The sequence below is a fragment of the Microtus ochrogaster genome, chromosome 2, assembly GCF_000317375.1.
Source record: "Microtus ochrogaster isolate Prairie Vole_2 chromosome 2, MicOch1.0, whole genome shotgun sequence".
NCBI classification, from domain to species: domain Eukaryota; kingdom Metazoa; phylum Chordata; class Mammalia; order Rodentia; family Cricetidae; genus Microtus; species Microtus ochrogaster.
In genome coordinates, this window is record NC_022010.1 from 17,176,055 (window position 1) to 17,200,300 (window position 24,246).

At 47.4% G+C, this 24,246-nt stretch overlaps 1 protein-coding gene across 8 annotated transcripts in view; it reads left to right on the top strand.

Moving 5' to 3' along the window:
* Fbrsl1 (fibrosin like 1) overlaps positions 1 to 24,246 on the top strand; it is a 78,691-nt gene that overhangs the window by 39,257 nt on the left and 15,188 nt on the right. For 6 of the 8 annotated variants that reach the window (XM_013349700.2, XM_026784426.1, XM_026784425.1 and 3 more), the window contains 3 exons: positions 10,047 to 10,076; positions 21,891 to 21,936; positions 23,862 to 24,180. In XM_013349700.2, the coding sequence (XP_013205154.1) occupies positions 10,047 to 10,076; positions 21,891 to 21,936; positions 23,862 to 24,180 (395 nt within the window). The remainder of the gene's footprint in view (positions 1 to 10,046; positions 10,077 to 21,890; positions 21,937 to 23,861; positions 24,181 to 24,246) is intronic. The other 2 variants (XM_026784430.1, XM_026784433.1) reach the window with 1 other exon arrangement.

The following is a 24,246-nucleotide window of genomic DNA, read 5'->3' on the forward strand; positions in this document are numbered from 1 at the left end:
AAGTACAAGGGCTCCAAGACACAAGTGGAAAAGAAGTTTATGGAACCAGCCATAAAGTTGTGGGGTGCCTGGTCCCTAAGGACTCAAAGCAGCCATGGGGAAGTTGATGATCTGGCTGCATGGGGTTGATTCTCTGACCTGCCGACTCACTTCATCTAAGTGGGGATGGGAAGGAGTTTCACTGACTTATTCTCAGAGGTGAACATAAAAGTGAGCAATGACTCCACATATTAATCCCAGTCTGGTCATAAGAACTTTTCAGTGCTGAGGTCAACATGTGACCTCCTCACTAGTCACCCAGAGTCCCATAAGGGCAGTCCACGTTAACTCTTGGCTCCTTATTTTAGCTGAATTGCTAATCAGAACATACACAGATGGAGCTGAGCCTCTTCCCACTCCATACCTGCAGAGGCAATGCATTTCCTAGACTGGGCTGTGGAGTCTTCATTCCCTTGCCCGATTCTTCTCAGGCTGCTCCCACTAAACCTGTGTGAGAGCTGGAATTCAAGTGCTGGAGGCCCAGGACAGAGGAGCCTTAGCCCAGTTAGTGGCATGGCACTTGATCACCCTCACAGGATCCAGAGAGGAGTCGAGGAGAGAAGCAGAGTGCCAAGATTGTGTGTGAAGCCTAGCTTCATCATCTCCTGCGGTACACTCAGGCATACAGCACTAATGCTAAGATACATATGCATATATCCGAGGGTTCATGCCTACCATAAAGTTGCCACATGCACTGAATATACCAGGTCAGCAGGAGCCAGTGGAACACCTGTATGTTATGCTACCTGTACATGCCTCAGGCAACCTCTCTACAGCTGAGTGGCACCTTTGGTGCTCAATATCCTTGTAGCTGAGACCTTACCCCTTTCTTGAGCCAGGCTCAATAGACTATCCTGAGACTTTCTTGTGCACACTGTGGCCATTAAACCTGCATCTTCTAATGTTCTGGTTCCTTTATTCTGCTTCATTTGTATCTCCTTGGGCCTCTCATTGGAACATTTTCCAGCTGGTCAGCAGGACCAGGCCTCCTTGTCCCAAACAGCCCTGAAGTAATATCTTACAGCAGCTCTTGCATGGTAACTGGGCAGAAACCCAACCTACACTTGGCACTGTCTAAGCCTCCTGCAGCCCTGCTTTGGCTCAGGTATGGTGACCTGTGGGAATTTGGGGAGGCCTGTCTCCTGTTCCTTTCTGTCCCTCCTCCTTGCTCAACATGGTGGAGTAACTCTGGCTACAAGGTCCTCATGAATTTTCATTCTTTTCAGTGGTGAGACAGCAGTGAATATTGTTGTAAGAGTAATTGTTGTAAGAGTTCACACAGAAAGGACAGTGCTGCTCCTGCCTTAACCATGCTGACTTGTGTCTCTGTGACAAGAAGTTCCCACCCCAGCAGGCAGCGGCGTAGGAAAGCCTGAGTGATAGGAAAACTGTCAGGTCAGTCCATGTAGGGAATGGCTGCAAAGGTGAGTGGATAACAGGGAGGGAAGGAGCTTCAATAGGTAAAATACCTAGCACATTCTACTTAAAGAAGGATTTATTTAACTGAGTGATACTGCACACCTTTAACCCCAGTGCTTAGGAGGCAGAGGTGAGAGTAGATCTCTGTGAGTTTGAGGCCAGCCTGGTCTACATAGTGAGCTACAGGACAACCAGGGATATTTAGAGAGACCATGTCTTTAAAAAAAAAAATGCCAGGCATTGGTGGCACATGACTTTAATCCCAGCACTCGAGAGGTAGAGGCAGGTGGATCTCTTGAGTTCAAGGCAAGCCTGGTCTATAGTTCCTGGTCTAGTTCCAAACAACCAAGGCTACCCAAAGAAACCCTGTCTCGGCCCCCACTCCAAAAACAAAGTAATAAATAAAATAAAATCATGGGATTGTGCTGCTCACATTCAGGGAGGAAAACCCATTCTAAAGTATATCACCTAGCAGTTCTGAATCCCGTTAGGTTAACTTTAATTGTCTTGCTCTCATTCCATATGAACTTGAAACCCAAACTCAGCATTCTACTCTTGGTCCCTAAAGTGGCATGTTTAGTCAGTGCAAAATGCATTTAGTCCATCTCAAAAGTTGCTCAGGATTCGTTGATTAGCTAGACTGGCTCCCCCACATCCCCAGTGCTGATTATAAGTACATGCCGCCATGCTTGGCTTTTCACTCAACCTTTAAGTCTTTATGTTTGTGTGGCAAGTGATTTACCGACTTCACCATCTCCCCATTAAGGAGGTTTCTTCTTAATGATACTAGTCTCTTAAAAAAAATTACAGCTATTTTCTCTATGCTTCCTGATCTGCAACTTTAAATGAATTCAAACACCTTCCTAGCCAAAGTGCATCTTCTGTATCTTTCTACTCCATTTGCTGTTGTCTATCACTGTAGACCTGAGTAAGGGCAGTAACCTTGCCACCGCTTGAATAATATGCTGTCTTGAAATTTCCTCCACCAAATGAATTCTTCTGTGTTTTAAATCACCCTCACTGAAGTTCTTAGGACATGGACAAAAATGCAAACAGATTCTTTGCCAAGATGTAACAAATAGTTGCTTATAGCATGGATCATAAAAACCCAGAGACAGATATCGGGGTTCAACCTAAAGTTCAGAAAAGCAAAGCAGCCAGCCATTGGAGAGCTCTTACCTCTAAGAAATCCTCAGACTGAAAGAGACCGAGTTCCTGTCACATCCCACCTTATATGCCTCTCTTGTGCTGGGATTAAAGGCACATGACTCCCTAGTAATGGGATTAATGGTGTGATCCACCACCACCTGGATCTGTTTCTACATTGATCTTGTGTAGCCCAGGGTGGTTTTGAACTTACAGAGGTCCATCTACCTCTGTCTCCCAAATCCTGGGATTAAATGTGTGTGACACCACTACCTGGCCTCTAGTGGCTTAATTTTACCTTCTGGGCTTCAGGTAAGCTTTATTTATAAAACATAAATAAAATATCACTATATTTCCCCTTCTCTAAAATTTTTAAAAAGGCTATAACTAATATAAGAAACCATTTACAATAAGTACAGTAACTATATACAATGTACAGGCAATAAATACATCAACAATGTCTAGTCCATTTGCGTTTGACAAATTCAGAGAAAATACTCCATATCTATCCTATCTTGATGAGTCCAAAGTCTTGTACCTAATTTACTTTCTATCTTAGCTTGCATTACCATCCATAACTATCTTTTGATAGCTTTCAACCTTATATACTTTACATTTCTTTAGTGAATTTCTTTTCTGAGCTCATAGACATTGAAAACTATAACTATCTAATTTTCAACTACCTCAGAAACCTGAGAAGGAAATAATATTAACTGAATAAGCAGGAAGTGTAAGCAAGTGACTTCCAAAAAAATGTGAGATATGACAGAAACATCTGGCTGCCTGGACAGTCACCCAGAGGTCCTCTGCAGTGATGGGGCATCCACCTTTGGCCAAGAGGCCTAGAATATCTGACAGACTTTTCTATGAAGCAGGGTTTTTGAAGGACTGTCCTACCTTGTCTGGGCAAAGTTTGGCAGTCACTCTCTTTTGTGTCCTGCTTGTCCCATTAGGACAGCATACTGTCAGCAGTCAAGGCAAGGGCACTTTCTTGCCCAGTGGCTTACTTTTGCCACAAAGAAAGTAAACTCCATATGGAGTTGTTGTTGTTTTTTTTTTTTTGCTGCCCATCATCTTCTCTGAAGTAGATTGGTGCTTCCAGGAGCAGACATGTCTCATTATCATTAAAAAAAAAAAAAGAAACCTATGTTATTAAAACGTCTTAAATGCCATATTCTGTAGATTTCTGAAGTGTTTGAAAATGTCATGTTTACCTAAAATATACCTTTGCTTGACCTTGAAAACATACCTAATGTGACTACAAGTTCAATTGTAATAGGTGATTAACTATTAACCTGCATTTCCTTATTATCCTAAACAGTTGGTTATAATAATTTCCAAGGACTAGAAATTTACATTGCATTTTTAAATGAGTTGTATAAGTACAATACTTTGAACAAGAGTAGAAACGTATTACAGTATGTTTTAACAAAATTAATCTCAAATTTTTATCAATATATAAAATTTGTATACAATATACAAAAATGCAATACAATGCAAAACATTTAAAACTGGTAGTTGCTTTTTAAAAGTAGATTCAATACTCTACCTTTTTATCTTATCATATTATATCCCTCTTTTTTTCTTTTCAAAAGAAGAACCTTGAATCTAATTTCCATTGTTTAGCTTTTTCCTGACCATTACTAATAACAACTTGTAACCAATCCCCCTAAACAATAATTAATATCCATAACCTATTAAACAATCAAAAACCACTCACCCTACCTCTTGGGAATGTGGGCGTCATATTCTTAAATTTACTTCCTGCTATCTGGGGGCAATGGCATCTTTAGGGGATCCTGAAAAGAAAATTTTTGATTAATTGTCAGCAAAAGATTACCATGAATATTCATTAGTCCAATGCCTGCCTTTGCCACACCTTCTACATAATATAGAAAGGAAGGGCATTCTGAATGGATTATTCTTAGAAAAACATTGTTTCTAGAAAAGCCCTATCTATAATCCCTTTTAAGGTGACCTTGTTTGCCATAGTTATAACATTTGACATTTTGATTTTCCTCACACCTCTGGAAATCACTTCTCCTATCCATGCATCATCATGTTCATGAGATTAAATATTAATTGTATCTCGGATTCATTCATCCAAAGGTGCTGAGCTTGCGGGCGGTGGTGGTGCACGCCTTTAATCCCAGCACTTGTGAGGCAAAGGCAGGCGGATCTCTGTGAGTTTGAGACCAGCCTGGTCTACAAGAGATAGTTCCAGGACAGGCTCTAAAACCACAGAGAAACCCTGTCTTGAAAAACAAAACCAAAACAAAAAACAAAACAAAAAAAAAAAACAAAGGTGCTGACCTTATGTTTAACAGTCTAATTATTCTTCTGCATAGTGAATTGGCATTTTTTTCGAGACAGGGTATCTCTTTGTAGCTTTAGTACCTGTCCTGGAACTAGCTCTTGTAGACCAGGCTGGCCTTGGATTCACAAAGCCAAAGGTTGAATTATTCTTTGTCTAGCTTCTGAATTTTGTATCATTCTATTTACTGCTGAAGTCAATCTTTGTAAGGCTTCCATTGGGCCCTGTATAACTTTAGTAAATGTCTCAATTTTCTTTCCTATTTCTCCAATTCTGTCCCAAGTGTTCAAAGCTGCGTGGCATAAACCCAGGGTGTGGTCATCACATACAGCCTACCTTTATATATTTTTTTTTTTGGTTTTTCGAGACAGGGTTTCTCTGTGGCTTTGGAGCCTGTCCTGGAACTAGCTCTGTAGACCAGGCTGGTCTCGAACTCACAGAGATCCGCCTGCCTCTGCCTCCCGAGTGCTGGGATTAAAGGCGTGTGCCACCATCGCCCGGCCAGCCTACCTTTCTATATTAACGTAGTCTCCTTCTCTAAGAAGTTGGTCTTGGGAGATTTCCCTACCTCTGGCTTCACTCTGCTGTTCAATAACCTTAGCCTCTTCTCTGAACCAGGTACTCCTTTGTAATTGTGAACCGGGCTCTAAAACATCCTTAATTAATTTCATCCAGTCTTTAGGGATAATTTTATTACAAACTGACCATGAGTTTAACATTTGCTTCATGATAAATGAATGCATGCCATATGAAACTTTTGCTTCCTTGAATCTCCTTAAATCTAACATTGGCACAGGAGCCCAGTTAGCTGTAACAGAGTGTCTGCCATTTGGTTACCGTAAGGCTACTGGATATAATAAGGTTGTTTGTCTGAAAACTTTGGGCTGTTCCTCTCTATTATTTTTGCTTGTTTTGTTCATTTATTTTTGTTTTTTGAGACAAGGTTTTGCTGTAGTTTTAGAGCCTGTCCTGGAACTTGCTCTTGTAGACCAGGCTGGCCTCGAACTCACAGAGATCCTCCTGCCTCTGCCTCCTGAGTGCTGGGATTAAAGGCATGCGCCACCACTGCCCGACTATTCCTCTCTAGTCTTATAATGCAATGCTGAAATTGGCTCTCTATTAAATTCTTCTGTGATCTGTTTTATTATGTTTTTCTAAGGCCTGTAACTTAGCACTCAGATTAACCAGCTTTTTTAGTAATAAGACAAAAATGATAATGTTTACAATTGGACATTACTTAAATCTCACTGAAATTAGATATCCTCTCATTTAATCATTCCATTTTAAAACTATCTAATGTATTATTACACAGAGACCCAAATCCCTCCATTATAATGTTTTTTCCCATTTTTTAATGTGGGAAAAACTCTCTTTTTGAACTAATTCCTCACTTTAAGAATTCTCAGTTGTCTTACTAAATCTACCAATGGTGTTGATGAGGGTGTGAGTCTTATTGCTGCTGTGTGGAACAGTAAACGCCTGACTAGAATTCAAGACAGCTACCTAGTTTGGCAGCAGCCCGAGAAGGGTTTCAGGGAGAGTCTACAACCCACAGTGGAGAGAGAACCAGCTGTCTAAAATACACAACAGGGGCTTGTTCAGAAAAAGCACGTGTGTTGGGGGCTGTCTGAAGGCTACAATGATATAATCCCAAACTAGATCAGAGGCTGAGGGGAGGGAGCCTAGCCAGGTGGGGCTGGAGCCCGTGTGCAGCTCTGGCCTGTACAACTCCTCTCAAATTCACGAATTTTTGAGAACTCATACTCCAAACGTTGAATGCCAAATGTAGCACAAATCATAAAAACCCAGAGACAGGTATTGGGGTTCAACTTGAAGATCAGAAAAGCAAAGCAGCGAAGCCACTAGAGAGCTCTTACCTCTAAGAAATAAACCCTCAGACTGAAAGAGAGCAAGTTCCTGTCTCATCCCGCCTTAGTTGCTAGCCCAGTTTCTAGTAAAGGCCTGTTGTTCTCCGAACGAGCCTAGCTTTTACTAAGCTAAGCTTTTTTTCTTTTGGCATTCTAGTCTTCCAGACTCCTACCAAAATGGCCCATTAAGTTCTGCTTAAACCATTCTATGCCTTCTCTAGCCTATAGCTTCAGACGCTTGTCCAACCCTCCCACAAACCCATTCTAAAGGCCTATTATCGCATGGGCATGTCACAGCAATAGTCCCACTTCTTGGTTCCAGGGTTTTTTTTAGTTATTTTTTGTAACCTATGACAACATACTTGGCAAAAGCAAATTACAAAAGAATTTTTTTGAGCTCACAATTAAGAGGAACCAGTCCATCATGGTTCAGAAAGTAGCAAGAAGCAGAGAGAAGAATGATAGTATTTAGCTCAGTTTTTCCTTTTTTTTCTCTTAGTCTAGTACCCTAGATAATGGGATGGTGTCACCTGTATTGAGGGTGAGTTTTACAACCTTCATGAACCCTCTTTGGAAATATCCTCAGAGACATGCTTAGAAGTATGTTTCCTAGGTGTTTCCAAATCCTGTCAAGTTCACAGGCTTACCCATCAGGTGATGGGGATGGGAGAAGCAGTAATGATGGTGATGGTCTTATTACTATACCATCACACATCTCTCATACCAGCTGCCCAGCCCCTGAACATGGCTTAGGCTGCTTTCAGAAGGTGGATATATCTCTTTTCCCCACCTTGCCCTGATTAAATTCTAACTCCATTGCAGTTAAATGTTAAGTCAGTGGTACTTAATCACATGACTGTGTTTATGGTGCGGTCTACATATGGCTGATGATCTAGCACTGTCTAACAATTATAAGATCTGGGCAGCCTCTCCTGTATCTTCTGGAGGGTCCTCTCACTTGGCAGACACCATAAGCTGCCCTTCGTCAGGTTCTGCTGCTCAGCCCTGCTGGTGGGACAGTCTGTGACCAGTCTAGGTCTGTGAATTGCTGTTCTGGCCACAGGTCTGGTGCAGGTGGGCTCTGGTGCTGAAGAAGGAGCCGAGGGTAATGCTCAAAGACGATTCAGTTGTTGTCCAGCTGCCCCACTGACAAACATGCCACGCAGGGCTCTGACCTGCTGCACTGACAGTTTAACAACAAGGTTTGATGGTAAGAGACCTGATCATAGGTCCTGGCAGCCTAGGAAGCAAGGTAAGAGGGAGGGACTGTCAGGTCCCATCCTACCTCCACTCTACCTGCACACATCTGTCTCAGTGCTCAGTGACCTGGCAAAAGACTGCCTGAAGGGCTGCTCATGGCATTTGCCCTGTACTATTGCAGAGGCACTAGAATGTCCTGGCATATTCAGGTTCCACTCAGCTCCATGATTTCATCTCCTATTTCCCGAGCTCTGTCTGGTCACCCCTCCTTCCCCCACAATCAGGCCCTCATTTGCAAACTCTCCTTTATAACACAGACCCTGTTATATGCTATATCACCAGATCTTGCCTACCTCCCAGTGAGAGGGGTGCCAAGGTTTTGAAGGGTCCAGGCATAGTCCTTGCTGAGCACCTGCTGAGACAGGCCAGTGAAGCTTGGATCTGGGGAGGGGCCTGGCCGTGTGCACAGCTGAAGCGCCACACGAGTCTTCCTTACTCTAGGACAGTGGTTGACTACCCTTTTGGAGGTCTTATACCAGATATCCTGCTTATCAGATATTTAGATCACAGTTCCTAACAGTAGCAAAATTATGGTTATGAAGTGGCAATGAAATAATTTTATAGTTTGGGGTAACCATGACATGAGAAATTGTATTAAATGGTTGCAGCTTTAGGAAGTTTGAGAGCCACTGGTCTAGGAAATGATGCCCGCCCATGGCTTAGCATCCAGAGTCTTGGTCCCTGCTCACCCTGGCCATTCATGACCCACACTGCATAGGTGAATGGAGGGATCCATGAGCTGCAGTTGTGAAGCCCACCAGCCTCAGAAAACCCCCACATGCCCATCCCAGCTGTCTGGCGTGTTGTCCTTGAGCTGGAGTAGAGCTCCAGCTGCAATGAGCGACTGGTGAACACATTTGAATTTAACTCTAAACTTTGTCATTGAAGACATTATGGCCTCCAATTAGGGCAGTGGAAGGCAGTATAATTTGATGATGTGTAGTAATCAAGTTGAGTACAACTTATAAAGCTAGCACCACACATGTCTGACTATAGCCCAATCTCCATCTCATGTGTCTCAGAGATTTATTTTAAGCCATATAATTTATTTGATGTGCATGTATCATAATCGCAGTTGCTAACGAGTTTTCCCCCTTTCTGTCTCAGAGGAACCTGCATTGTTCTCTAGCCATGATTCCTTTTCAAATCTGCTTTCTGAAAACAGGAAATAAAGATTTGTTTTCTTGATTGTCACAATCCTGAGTTAACTGACAAATGGATCTCTTACAGTCTGACGGCCCTGAGCTCCACCCTGGGTTTCCCAGGCAAGTCCAAAAACTGAAGGCCACTCACTTCCTTTACCCTTCCATTCTCTTCCATTCCCACCAAGAGAAGCTGTTGCCCTGCTTTGCAGAAGCCTAGACCGAGGCACTGAGAGGTTAAGGGACTTGTCAAGGCTACACAGCTTAAGTACGCTCTTCTCCAGAGGCCGGAGCAGCTGCATGGGATGCTGCCATCTCCAGTTAAATTCATGTGTTCAGACCAGGAGAAGGAGCATTGTGTCACTATCGCTGCTTCACAGGCCTTTGTGGTCCCACTGGTCTCTTCTGTACCCCATCTCATCTGGGCATAGAGCAGCTGTTGCCTGGCAGTGAGAGTGTGGGGGGTGGGGTATGGGGAGATGCTCTTTCAACCTGGGCTCTCCTCACAAAAACTCAACGTGGGGTGAGGCCCTGGGGATTTCCTGGGATCGTTGAATTCATCTGGACTGGGAAAAGCTCCCTGCACATTCCCCAAATCACCTGGTATTCAGAAGCTCCAGAGTCTGGCCTGGCCCTAGGGAATTGGAATCTACCTACCCTGAGGCAAGCCAGCTTTGTTATACCTTTCCCCTGTCCCCCTTCCTTCCCATTGAGATAAAGCTGGGAATGTGCACGTGGACCCTGTAGCCTATGACTCTGGTAGTATGGAAGGCGCTGACTCCGCTCTCTCTCTCTCTCTCTCTCTCTCTCTCTCTCTCTCTCTCTCTCTCCCTCCCTCCCTCCCCCTCTCTCCCACAGTGCGACAGTGAGAGTGGCGTGGATGACAAGGTGAGCCTGGCTTCTCCTCCCTCTCCTCCCTTTCTTATGGACTGACCTGGGATACCCACTCCACCAACCTTCCCTAAAGCAGGGCAGGCCCTGAAAGCTAGGAAGAGTTCTGTCTATTAGATAGGCAGTGTAGGAAGCTTCTTCCTGGCTGGGGGTGCCTGCCATGACAGTGACTTAGGCATCTCAACAGTAGACCTCAAATAGGCAGCCATTGTTGAAACGCTGATGGAGGTCACCCTAGGCACTGGCTGGCCTCAAGAAGGGTAGCAGGGCTTTTGCTGAGCAGCAGCAGGGACCTCCAGGGAGGTGAGGTGGGGGCTTTTGGTCACTATTGCCTTCTACTCTTAGAACAGAGCATCCCCGTTAATCCAGGGTCTGTGCTGCTCAGCGCCGAGTGTTGGAGTAACTTGCTACCACCACCACTGCTCAGGGCCTCCCTGGGTTCTGGAGTCCTCCAGGTAGCACTTTATCACAGATGGTTAAGGGATCTCAGGACATAGGAGGGAAGGGGCTTAGCAGAAGTCACACTTATCAAGTGGATAGGGGCAGCAGGTTCAGGGTCCTGTCTTACTGGCCTTGGCCTCTGAGCAAATAAAGGCTTAGCCTTTATTTGGATATGGGGTTGGATATGGGATTGGATATGGCAATCCCAAATATAGAGGAGAGGAAACAGAGGGAGGTGTGTTCCAGATACAGGGCGTGGGAGGGGGATAGAAGTTACGCTTGTACTTTGGTTTGAGGCAAGTTTTTATGGAAAGGGTTTTATATATGTGGATCTTCAGGGTGCACTAAGTGTGTTTGGTGCCTGCTAATGCATACTTTATTTGTAGTGTAGGGCTCCATGGAGCCATGTCTGCCCGACCTCTTGGTAGGTTTCAGCAGGTTCAACTCAACTGACCCCAAATTGTTGAAGGTACATTAACAGGACCCAGGATCAGGCCATGCTGGCTCTGGCAGCTACATGCCTGTATCATGAGGTTTCAAGACCCTGTGCTGCCTCCACTGTGTCCCTCTGCAGTGAAGGCTTTCCTCACAGGTCCCTTGAACAAAACATGTCTGGGAAAAAAAGCCCTGGAGATCAGTAAGTCCACAAGGAGCCACTGGGGCTCAGGGTGGGAGACTTATGGGGAAGATAAGAGCTGTGCCCTCCCGTTAGAGTTGCTGCCTCCTTCACTGACAGAGGCCTTATACAGATATTAGGAAGCACCTAGGGAAGTGCTCAGCCTGCAGGGCCCTTGGTATAAAGTGAACTTCAGGAAAAAGTTCTCTCTGTAATCCAGAGCTGCTCAGAGCATATGGGATAGGAAGAAAACAGGAAGGGTTTTCAAGCTCCTGTTCCTTCATCCTGTCTTTAGAGGAAACAAATCCATCAGCCATCTGAAGGCAGGTAACCAGAAGGGCTGTGGGGTCTTCAGAGAGGTCTACCCTGGAGGGGCGAAGTGGGGCCCTGGGGAGGGGTAGTTGCCGATGAGAGTGGAAGAGCACCCCTGTCGCTTCAGTCGCATCCCTCTGAACAAGAGGAATAAGCCAGGGTCCCAAGGGTAGCCAGGGTAGCACCTGTCCCATTCCACAGTGTCTCTGTTTTGCCACTGTAGTTGGTCTTAGTGGAGTTGAACTGGCATACATAAGGGACACAGAAGCCAGCAGAGTGAGTGACCTGCTGCTTTGGGTTTTTTTTTTTTAAGGGAGCAATGGGTCCTTGGGGCAGGTTACACATCTGCTTTGTTAACTCAGATTGCTCTTTCCATGAGGGTCTCTCTGTGATGATCTATTTACACACCTGAACTACAGCGAAGTCGCTATCCTGTAGCAATCATGATTGCCATTTCCTGTCACTCCTGAGGCTACCATCCCCGATAGCTCTGTATAGCAAAGGGCTTCGCATGGGAGCTGTATCCTCCTCCCTAGTACCTCCAATACCACAGGTACAGATCATAGCCCAGACCTCTCACCCCCTGCCACAAGAAAGATGCTGACTTCCTGGATACTGAGATCCTGAGTTTTGGGGCTGTGAATTAGGATCCAGACCTGTACCTCCCTCCTCACAATGCTAAATCTCAGGTGGCCAGATCCTGTCTCCCTCTTGGGCGTAGCTTTGCCAAGGCCAAGTTCCCTACTGAGGTGTTTCTGAGGTGGCATGTCTCTTTTTTTCAATACAGCAAGAACTTGGGAGGGAGGGAGAGAGCCTGCCAGCAGCCATATTCACAGGGGATCCTGGAACTTGGGAGGGAGGGAGCCTGCCAGCAGCCATATTCACAGGGATCTCTGGGCTTTTCACAGCACTGATTCACATTCCCTGGTACATGTGGCCTGGAAGCAGTGAACAGGGTCGCTGAAAAGTGGTGGCTAGGAGAGGCAGACAGATCTGTGAGTTTGAGCCCATCCTGGTATGGTCTGCATAGTGTGTTCCAGGACAGCCAGGGTCATAGAGAGACCCTGGAGTGAGGTGACTGGGGGTGGGGGCGGGGTGGGGGGTGCACAATAAGTTTATTGTATAGGAGCCTTGGCAATGACTCAGATAGGCTTAGCCCTGTAGTAGCAGGAAGGGGAGCCTGGGCATGCTGGTGGAGCTGGACAATTCACACAGATAGGGTGGTCCTGTAGACAGGACCTGAGCCTAGTACTCTAGTACTCAGTGTCCCTCCCCCAGGGACAAGCCTGGAGCTCTACTGTAGGTCAGGATGCAGATACTAGACAAATTCTTTGTTATAGATGTTTTACTTCTGTCTCCTGAAGCTCAGCATCCCACAGGCTCTACTGGCCCTGCGCAGACAGCTGTGCACCTCCACCCACCAGACTACACTCTACTATGGCAGTTGCCAGTGCAGGGAGTTCTAGCTGCAGGCTCAGGAGTGGGCAGACAGATGGCTCCTTCTCAGGGCTGTGACTAGTATCTAACTGCTTTTTTATTGGAAAAATATCAGTGAAAAATTGTGTAGGGGCTCATAAGGCAGCCCGTTAGGTTCGGGATGGCTGCCAACTCTGCCCAAATGGCCCTAGCCAGCCTCTGGGACTATTTGTAGGTGTCCACTAGGAGACTCTCCTTACACTCTGGCCACCAAGAACATCCTTCCAGGGTAAAGAGACCCCTGTGTGGGTCATCTCGTAAGGGACAGTACAGGTTAAGCACAGCAGTGGAGACTGCGTCCCTCCAGGGGTGAAGTCTGCAGACCTCTGCTACACTGTGTATGTCTTAGGTTTCTATTGCTATGATAAATATTATTTAATATAGGAAGCCAAGGCAGGAACTGCAGCAGAGAGCACAGAGGAGTGCTGTTCACTGGCTTGCTCCCATGGCTTACTCAGCCTGCTTTCTAAGGAATGCTACTCTGGACTGTTTTCCTAGGGATGGCACTCCCGCACTTGGCTGGGCCCTCCCACATCAATCATTAATCAAGAAAATATCCCACAGGCCAATTCGATGGAAACACTTTCTCAAATGAGGTTTCCTCTTTCCAGACAATGCTGGCTTGTATCAAGTTGGCAAAATATCCAACCAGCACAGTGTACCTTAGGCTTTGGTGATTGGTCCCTAAGTTGGACACCTCTGGATTCCAGCTTCCTGGCACCCTGTTCACCTCTGCATGGCCACCTTTTGTTGGACTGATATCCAGGAATTCCATTAGGCAGGGGGCAAGGGGCCGAAGGGTACAGAGGCATCTACCACTATGTGGCAGGTATTTCCTGGGCTCCAGACAACCCCAAGATATCCCTGACTTGCCAGCTTTGTTAGAAGGCAAGGCCTCTAAGGGTCAAAACCTTCCTACTGTGAGTGGGGGCCCAGTGAGGAGATATGACTAGTAGGGAGGAGAGTGAAGTCAAGGGCCCTGGATAGCAAGTGGCAGGTGACAGCTTAGGTGGGCTAGATGCAGAATGTGTGTGGAAAAGGGGTGTGGGCATTTCTGTTCTGGGTGCCCCAGTGAGTGGCAGCTGTGTGTCCTCTTTCAAAGCTTGCTGTGCAGATGTTGGTTGCCAAGTTGAGTAGCCCCTATGGCCACCTTACCCCTCCAGGCTGGTGCCTTGGGCAGCATCCACTTCCTTTCTGTGTATGGAGAACCACCACTAGCTGCAGATACCCACAGACCCTCTGCCTGCTGACTTTAGGATCTCTCTAAGTGGGGGCACCTGAATGGAGGCCAATAGGATGGTCCCTACTTCAGGGAAGGAGAGGAATAAGTCCAGCCAGCTTCAGGTAGTATCTCTAGGCTACAGGACAGAAGGGGGTTGGGCAGAAGCTTCAGAACCCACTAATGAAACATCAAACCTCAGCTCAAGCCAGTGTTGCCCTGCCTTATATATGAGACTCCAAGATACATTCCAAGAATCAAATGATGGAGAAAAGATGTAGAATGAACTCAGAGCCCACAACTACTTCAGGGTACCCTGAGGTGCCCACAGGCTTCGTGTGTTGACTGAGTTTTCTGTCCTGCCCAGTTCCTACAGTCGTTATGTCCCAAAGAAATCACACAGTGGTCTACATTAGCTATAAACTGATTGGCCCATTAGTTCAGGCTTCTTATTAACTCTTACAACTTACATTAGCCCATTATTCTTATCTGTGTTAGCCACGTGGCTGAGTGCCTTATTTGGTGGGGGCAGTCACATCTTGCTTCTTCTGTGGCTGGGACAGGACAGCAGAAAGCAGAATCCTCTTCCCAGAATTCTCCTGTTCTCATTGACCCACCTCTACTTCCTGCCTGGCTACTGGCCAATCAGCATTTATTTAAAATATAATTGATAGAATACAGACCATTTGTGTCTAGTATTTGTTGGGTTTTCTTGTTTCTGAGTGTCACCAGCTTTGGGAAGTGCCATGGCTGTTTTTGTTTTTTTGTTGTTGTTGTTTTTGGTGGGCTTGATGAGAGAAGAGAGAGTCACGGATGGAAGGATTCCCCATACATGCGCATATAGACACGCTAATACATTTTCACTTCCTGATACAAGGAGGCATCTTGATTCCCCTCAGGAGCTACAATAAACACCCTTAGGTGTGACATGACACAGGATTCTTACTAGGTTCCACCCTGGAGAGGTGAGTAGTTCTGGCAAGAATGTGTATGCGGAGACTGGTTGTTCATTCCCGGCCACCCAGACCCGAAATAATCACACAGAAACTGTATTAATTGCAACACTACTTGGCCAATGACTCTAGTGTATTCCTAGCTAGCTCTTACATCTTAAATTAACCCATATTTATTATTCTGTGTAATGCCACAAGGTTGTGGCTTACCAGGTAAAGTTCTGGCATATGTATCCTTCGACAGCTACATGGTGTCTCCCTGATTCTGCCTACTCTCTTTCTGCATCTCTGTTCAGATTTTCCCCCTAGCTTTATTCTGTTAAGTCATTGGCCAAAAGCAGCTTCTTTATTTTTTTTTTGTAGTAGGAGGCTGCTTGTTTGTTTCCCGGCTGCCCAGACCTAAAATAATCACACAGAAACTGTATTAATTACAACACTGTTTGGCCAATAACTTATACATATTTCTAGCTAATTCTTACATCTTAAATTAACCCATTTCTAAAATTTTGTTTTTTACCACGAGACTCATAGTTTACCTGTAAGATTCTCTGGTGACTATCTCTTTTGGCAGCTACATGGCATCTCCCTGACTCCGCTTTCTTTTCTCCTTTATCTCTGCTTGGAATTCCCGCCTTGCCATGTTCTGTACTGCCATAGGCCCAAAGCAGTTTCTTTATTAACTAATGATAATAAAACATATTCACAGCATACAGAGGGGAATTCCACATTAAGAATGGGTATCAGAAATTGGTAGAGTGAAGATAGGCATGGTACTTGTATTCTCAGCATTTGTGTGACTGAGGTAGAAATAGGTCAGGTTGGGCTACATAGTAATGTCCTGTCTTTTAAAAAAGAAGAAGATTCAGGTGGTAGTGGCACATGCCTTTAGTCCAGCACTTGGGAGACAGGTGGATTTTTGTGCGTCCTGGGGCAGCCTGGTCTATGAAGCGAGTTACAGCTTGGGTTGTTATACAGAGAAACCCCAAGTAGGACAGAACAGGTGAGAGGCATGTTCATGTAATTTGCACGTGGTCATATGAATGCAGGTTAGCAGAGTCAGAGTCAGTTGCTAAACATTCTGCAGGAGTTTTCTTTCCTGTATGTACCTGCCCCCACCCCAGACCATACACAAACGGTGGTTCTTGCCTTCATCCCCCACCAGGGATGACTATGGGCTACAGGGACTTCAGGCTTCCAGTGACTCTCCAGTCCTGTGTCCTTGCCTGAAAAATGGAAATAATGGCACAGCCGTGAGGCAAAATAGCTACATTGAATTGTCAGAGGTCACGCTTCTTTCTGGCTCTGTTCCCCTAATGTAAGCAGAGTATCAGTTGTCTGTAACTTATTTTTAAGATGAACATGGAATCAAGCCCACGGGCATTTCTTGTAGTTGATGTACGCAGAGCCTGGGGTACCAGGACAGATCAGACAGCCAGGATAAAGCCAGCTGCCCAGCTAGGGCAGATCCACGCCTCGGGGTTGGATTAGTTGGGCCTGCCCGTCCCCCGCCCACATAGCGCCCCGCCTGCCCGCGCCACCGCCACCCCGCCCGATGGCTCCTGGCAGCTGCTCCCAGAGCGCCCTTAGCGCTCAAAGAAGGTGCTGGGGCTTGTGTGCCCCGCGCGTCCGAGGTCCGGCTGAGCAGGACATGCAAAAAGAGGCCACCTGGGTAGCAGCCCAGCAGGAGTTTCTCTGCCACCCATGCCGGTACCGCGCCTAGGGCTCAGACCTTCGAGGAACGCTCCGGAGCGCGGGATCTGGGTACCCCCGAGGTCAGTGTGCGTTGTGGGCTCCGAAGAGCAAAGCGGGACTTCGGGCTTCGCGGGTGGGGAAGCACCGAGCCCTTTGAAGAATGGGCAACAGGACGACCCTGGGAGCCCCGCTCATGCACCGTCCACTGCTGGAGCAGGTCGCTCAGAATATCCGTGTTCTCGAAGCTGTGCCCGGGGCGCACGTGGTGGCAAGCGGTAGGGGTAGGGGTGTTGTCTGGCGAGGGTCCCGGCCCTTTGGACTTGCGGTGTAGGTAGGCGGGGCACTGTGGGGGGGGCCCTTTGTCTGCACCCCTGCGCACAGTGGGCCACCACCACCAGCTGCGTGGTGCCTTGCTCACCTGACTGGAGTTGAGTTCTTTGTCTGGGGCGGGGTGCGGCCGGCAGCCTGAGCTTCCTGTCTGATCTGAGGGTGCCCCTAGGATCCAGTAGTCTCAAACAAAGCAAGGGGTGACCCTAGCCCCCTCGGAGGATTAGTGGTATCTTCCTGCCAGACATGCCTTTTGCGTGGAACCACAAGCCTGCAACCCAGGGATTTCCCCCATGCTCCTTGGCATGAAGTGACTGTATTCTGCACTCTGGCTGCACACCAAGATTGGAGGAGGACTGCATGCCTGAGTCACGTCCCTGGAGATAATGCCCAGAAAGTTATTAACACAGGGTTGGAAACCCGGTGAGACACTTCACCCGTCTTGGCCTAACTAGTCAGTTCTGAAGTTTGGCAGAAAGGAAGAGGCTGAAGGGACATCTCCGTGCTTGCAGCTCAAACTTGGGCCACTGACACCACTGGTTTCCCCAGAGATCCTGGAAACTGGAGTGAGTCTTCTGGGTCAGGGCTTTTGGGAACAGGGATAACCATCCTGGCCATGTGTTCAAAACCCTAAAAAGCACTAGGATTCCTGCCTGCACCCACGGTCTTCCTGAGAGATTTGCCTCTGGAGGGAGGGAACTGGCTGTGGCCATGCATGTCTGTCCTGTGATGGGAAGAATATGCCACCCCTGCTTTCCCCCCTCTGCTCCCCACCCCTACACTACTCCCTTTGGCTCTCCAGGATATTCTTAAGGGGTCATTAGGTCTCAATTAGAGGCAGGTAGAGCAGGGGTCACCCTGCCCCCCTCTCCTCACCTAAGCTCAGGCCCTTTCATTGCTGCTCGCTGTCTGTGCTGAGGAACAGAGTCTTATGTCTTGGGATTTGGAAGTTACCTTTTGGGTTGTGTCTGGAATTGCAGGTCTTGATCTTGATGGCTTGTTTCATTGTCCTGCCTGAGAGGTCGGGGTTCTTCCTTTTGAGCTTACAGGAGGTCGCTTGGGCTCCAAGCTTACTTGAAGCAGAGAGGTCCAGATGGGCTTGCTGAAATTTCCTGCACTAAGGACTTGGTGGCACCCAGAGGGCCTGTAGTGAAAACCCCAGGGCAGCCTCTTCAGAGGGAGGCTGGTTGCCATTTCCTGGTGCCTTGTGGGGCTGGTTATGTAGGTTCCCAGAGCTGGTACACATAAGGAGGCTATAGACACAGGACAGATGCTGACAGAACTCTAGAGGGGCTTCATGAGATGCCAAGAGAGATTAATGGGGTCCATGGTAGCTCTGTGTGCAGAAGAATAGGACAGTTCCACCACAGCCATAGAGAAGTTTGGGCTCTGGCCTGGGGAGAGCCTAAAATTTCACCACTGGGGGCCACTTGTTCTTATTTGGTTTGTTGTAAAGAACTTTAAAAGTTAAGCTAGCCAGGATGGTACGGGAACTGATGACCAAGTGATCTGCCTTAGCTCTGATAGGATGGTGACAGGTGATGACACCTCCTGGGACCCTGGGCGTCCTGGTAGACAGAGCCAGGCAGTAAGAAGCAATGCCCAGTCATTTCTAAGACCCTGCTGTTCTGTCTGCAGACAGCAGTGATAAGTAACAGCTGAATCTAACCCCACAAGGTCCTCTTTACCTGCTCAGCAGGTCCCTGGCTTTTCCTATGCACTGACCGAACCTCTATTCCTTATGGCCCCGAGCCCCGTGTAGGGCAGACCCTACAGTGGTCGGTCCTCTCAGCGTGCCAGCAGCAGAATTAGGAAGAACAGCCCCAAGCTTTAGGGACCTTGGCTTGTCCTGTCATCTCCTCTACCAAACTAGCTTGTGGTGGTTGTAGGAAGGGCAGAGTTGAGAAAGCCCCAGCCACAAAGTATGGCATGGGGCAGAAAGACTGAGCTGGGCAGGGTGTTCTCAGCATTCAGGTGATCTGGGGGATCCTGGGCCTCACTGGCATTGTAAAGGCCTCTGATCAGGTCCGCACTGTGTGCTGACTTGTGTTTGAAGCTGCTCTGCTCCACCTTCGAGGACACACCAGCACACATCACACTTGGAGCTACAGGTTGGGTTGTAGCCTCTCTTCCTACCCAGTCCTGGCACCTCCTTCACCTCCAAGGAATTGAGAACATCACTGGTTCCATATCATGTGTGTGACATAGCACAGAGGCTTATAGACTGCAGAAGTGAACTTCTGCTCACCATTGAGACTGGAAATCCAAGATCAGGACACTGAAAACTCTGGTCTTGAGGTCGAGGTGGCCTGCTCTGTGTACTATAGTCACCCAGATTGTAGTAAGTGTCCCAGCATCAAAGACAGGAGCCTGTCAACCAGGAGAGAGCAAAGCTGGGGGTCAGAGTAGCCTATGGATAGGGCCCTGCCTCCTTTCTCACTGTCCTGGGGTATTCTTTTTTAACTAGAAAAAATAAAAATAAAACACCTTTAATCTTAGAAGGCGAAGAACGCAGGTGGGTATATCTCTGAGTTTGAGGTCAATTTGGTATACACAGTGAGTTTCAAGCCAGCCAAGGCTACAAAATGCGACGCTGTCTCAAACAAACAAACAAACAAACAAAAATTTGATATATGTGCAGGTACATTGTACAATATGTGCCAAAGAGGCCAGAAAAATCTTTGGGACTGAAGTTACAGATGGTTGTGAACCACCATGTGGTTGCTGGGAATTGAACCCTGGTCTTCTGGAAGAACAGCCAGTGCTCTTAAACACTGAGTCATCTCTGCCCAGCTCCAGTGTTCTGAGGCTTTTTTTAACTTTACCAATCAGAAAGAAGGAAAATGGATCCTTATTTAAGCATGTTCATGATCAGTGCAATTCAAGGGTGGTTTACTGACCTGGCCTTTACTAGAGCCCTGGGGTACAGTTAGGGGTGTCAAAGGCTTGAATCTGTTGCCTCTTCTGTGGTGAACTCTTACGGTGTGGGTAGGAAAGGCCTATTTTCATACTCATGATGGCTTTATGTTCCGGTCTTCCTTACATTTCCGTCTGAGGTCTGTCTGGAATTATTCTGACATGGAAAACAGTGGGATCTAGCTCTGTGCTCTCCCAGTGGGAGTGCCTGCCATAGACATGCTTGGGAACTCCCCTAGGCCTTCTCAAGCTGCAGCACCACATCTTTTTGTTGATTTGGGGATTGTAGATTATGGCCAATAAAATGCACCTAAACAAACCAATCTGATGCGTTCTGACAGCACCCTCCGGCTGCCTTTCACTCTCTGGAATGCAGATGGCATCTTGCAGAATGGGCTCTTTGGGCACTTGAGGTTCATCATATTGCCTGCGTCCACAGCTCTCCCTGGTTGTGCTGAGGTAGATGCTATGTCCACTTCATTGCCTGTTGTCCTCACCCCAGGCCTTGGGCTAGGCCACTTAGAGACTCTGTGGACATTAAGGGCATTCTGACGTTGTTCTGTTGGATTTGAGCTGGGGAAGTTGTAGTTAGAGCTGCAGTGTGGTGTGCCAAGTCTCCATGTATGGCCTCTTGGGATGAGGCCTCTTCCGAGCTGTCTCTCCCATGAATTCCCTTGGGACAAGCCTGTCCTCCCTCTCCCTGCAGAAGCTATGCTATCACTTTCAGTGATAAATGAATTCCTTCTTTGTAAAATCATAAAATAGGAGAGTTTGAGCTGGGGACATGATCCCAGATCCACTGAACTCCACCAATCTCCAGTGGAACGTGTCCTCCCAGACCTTCCTGAGGCCTTACTGACATAATCATAATCACACACACACACATACACACACACACACACACACACATACACTCATTGTGTATGCCAGTATATGTAAACATGTACACTAATGTGTCTACCCATATACTTGCTTACACATGATCACATGTATGCCTATACAGTACAGGCACCCATAATTTGTATATCCATGTACAGAATATATACAGAGGCACCTTGTGTACACACGTCTGTGGTTGATGCACGACATCTCACAATGGCTCCTCTTTTGAAGCAGTGTCTGAGGTCTGTTCAAGAGGCACACTGCACTTGGTGGGTACAGTGGTCTTGATGAACCCCATGCAGTATGACAGCATTTGCATGCAGGTACAGAATAGGGAAAAGCAGAGACAGTCTTGGGGCTTCAGATGAAAACTAGAATACTAGAAACCCAAGGCCTTATTTTGCTTGGACTGTGTGAGCCCTGACTTGGCCAGTCCCAGCCCTTGAGAATGGTGTTGTGCCACAGCATGTAAACGGCACATCTCCCACCTGGTACCTAGTAGAGCCAGCTATCACCTACAGCTGAATGTATCCCAAGATCGATGCAGCCTGCACATTTGTAGATGACAGTGTTAAAGGGTGCACATCTGTGTATTCATCTACCTTTCTCTGCATTGACACTGTGCCCTGGGCAGGACAAGAGGGACATGCAGTAAAGACCCTCCTCCCTTCTCTGCCTTCAGCCTGTGCCTGAGACCCAACAGAGTCCTGAGCACAGAGATGGGCTACTGGCCAGGCTGGTGGCATTCTCAGATCATTCCACCATAAGACCATCACATGCCCCAGTTTGATGAAGTCCATTGCTCTAAGTAGAAAGGAGCCGTCTGAACATTGTAAACATGTGTGCTTGCTTCCAAGTCCAGGACTAAATGTGTGTCTTCCTCAGAAGTGTGTAGTATACCAGGGATTGGGTTCTGCTGGGGCGATGGGGAATAGTCACTCTCAGCTCCAGCCTGTTAGCCTCTTCTCTCTCCTCAGGCATCTGTAGGCTCTGAGAAGTTCTTTACCCCGGCATCTGACAGAGGTGAGTATATCCCTAGCCCAGCTCCTGGTCTCAGGTTGTAGAGACTCAAGAATAGTAGGAAATTTGGGAGGGTCTGTTTATCCCATTGGGTAGCGATGGTGGTCAAGAAACAGTGGGGCAAAGGGAAGCAGTCTTAGTGTAAGGGACAGCTTCCCCTGAACACTGCAGAAAGAGGTAGGCATCAATGCATGCATGTGTGGCTGCATGAGTGTATGTTAATGAATGCTGCAGCCAAGGGAGTAAGTAGTGGTTGGACAAGTGTCAACCCTAGGACAAGTCCTTGTAGAATCTTAATCTTTTCTACAGAATGGGGTCATGAGAGCTGAGCCTCATGGCACAGGACTGTCTTCTCAACTGCTTGGGAGGGTGAGGTAGGAGGATTAAAATTTGATGCCCATTGTGGGCTGTAGAGTGAGTTCAGGACCATCTTGTGTGACTTAAAGCAACCCTATCTCAAAATTAAAAAGTCAAAGAGGGCTAAAGAGAAAAGCCAGTGGTAGAGCACTTGCTTAGAATGTTCAGGACTTGTCTCCCAACACCAAAAGCAAGAGCTAGTGAGAGTTGAGTGGTTAGGGTGCTGCCGAGCCTGAAGGCCGGAAACTACATGATAGAAGGAGCGAGCAGACTACCACACGCCGTCCTGAGTCCCACATGTGGACCATGCATATGCATACACAAGCTCATGGACACAGTAAAGGAAAATATTTAAATGCCTTTGGTCCTAGCACTTGGGAGGCGAGTGCAGAGAATAGCTTGTGTTGAGGCCAGCCAGGTCTACAGAGCAAGCTCCAAAGCAACCAGGACTATACATTGAGGAGAGGTGGGGCTGGAGAAATGGCTCAGTGGTTAAGAAATTATCCTGCCCAGTCAGAGGACTGGAGTTCGGGTTTCAGCACCTGCTTCAGGCAGCCCACAGATGCCTGTACCTCCAGCGCCAAGGGATCATGCCTCTTCTCTCCCCCAGACACTCACACTCACATATATCCATACAAAGACACACACCTTAGAAACACATCACTGAAAAAATATTTATTTTAAAATAAAAAGAAGGGGCTAGAGAGATTAAGAGCACTGATTATTCTTCCAAAGGACCAGGGTTTGATTCTCAACACCCGCATGGTGGCTTCCAACCATCTGCAACTCTAGTTGCAGGTGATCTGATGCCCCGTTGTGGCCTCCACAAGCACCAGGCAATCTGGTGGTGTACAGGTATACATGCGGTCAAACACTCATACACATAAAGATAAGGAAGAAAAAAGAAAAAGCAAACCTCACAACAACTTTAAAAATGGGTTATTGGGCTGGAGTGATGGCTTAGAGGTTAAAAGTACTAGCTGTTCTTCCAGAGGTCCTGAGTTCAGTTCCCAGCACCCACATGGTGGCTCACAACCATATGTAATGAGATCTGGCGCCCTCTTCTGGCCTGCAGGCAGAACACTGCATATTAAATAAATAGATCTTTAAAAGCTGAACGCGGTGGCTCACGTCTTTAATCCCAGCACTCAGGAGGCAGAGGCAGGCGGATCTCTGTGAGTTCGAGGCCAGCCTGATCTACAGAGCAAGTTCCAGGACAGCAAAGGCTATGCAGAGAGACTCTGTCTCGAAAAACCAAAAGAAGAAAGGGGGGGGGGGGGCATTAACAGCCTTGTAACCTGTCCTTTGGAGCCTAGAATTCTGGAGTTATGAAAAGGACCCGGGTTGAGCACCAGGGCAGAGGCTGGCACACATCTGAGCTCACCTATGTTCATTGCCTGAGGTCACATGACTTATCTCTGTTCATGTTTCTCCGTTGGTCATAGAGGTCATTACCGGACCTTTGAAACTGTGTCAGGAGCAGTGGCAGGGCCTAGACATTCTGGCTACTGGTGGGTGGTATTTGGGCACATAGGACCAGGTCCAACAGCACACCCACCCTTTCTCTGCAGGCTCTGGGAAAGGTGAGAAGTCAGAGGCCAAGGCTGGGCCAGTGCCCAAGGTGTCAGGCCTGGAGCGCAGCCGTGAGCTCAGCACCGAGTCTTTACTGCCTGACACAGCACCGGCGCCCTCAGGACCTCTGCCAGGAGCTCGGGACAGCCCCCTGGTGAAGAGGGAAGCCCCCATAGTACCTCACCACCTCTCGCAGTCACAGCTCACCCCGCAGCATCGTGGCTCACTCCCAACACACGTGCCTCTGTCCTTGGGCGCCTTCGTGGGCCCTGGCTCTGGCCAGGTGGCACCCAACAGCCTGCACCTGCACAGCCTCAGGTGGGGAGTGGGTGAGACATGTCCTGGGGTGGGGGGTGGCTACGGGACAACCAGGTTGTGAGAGAA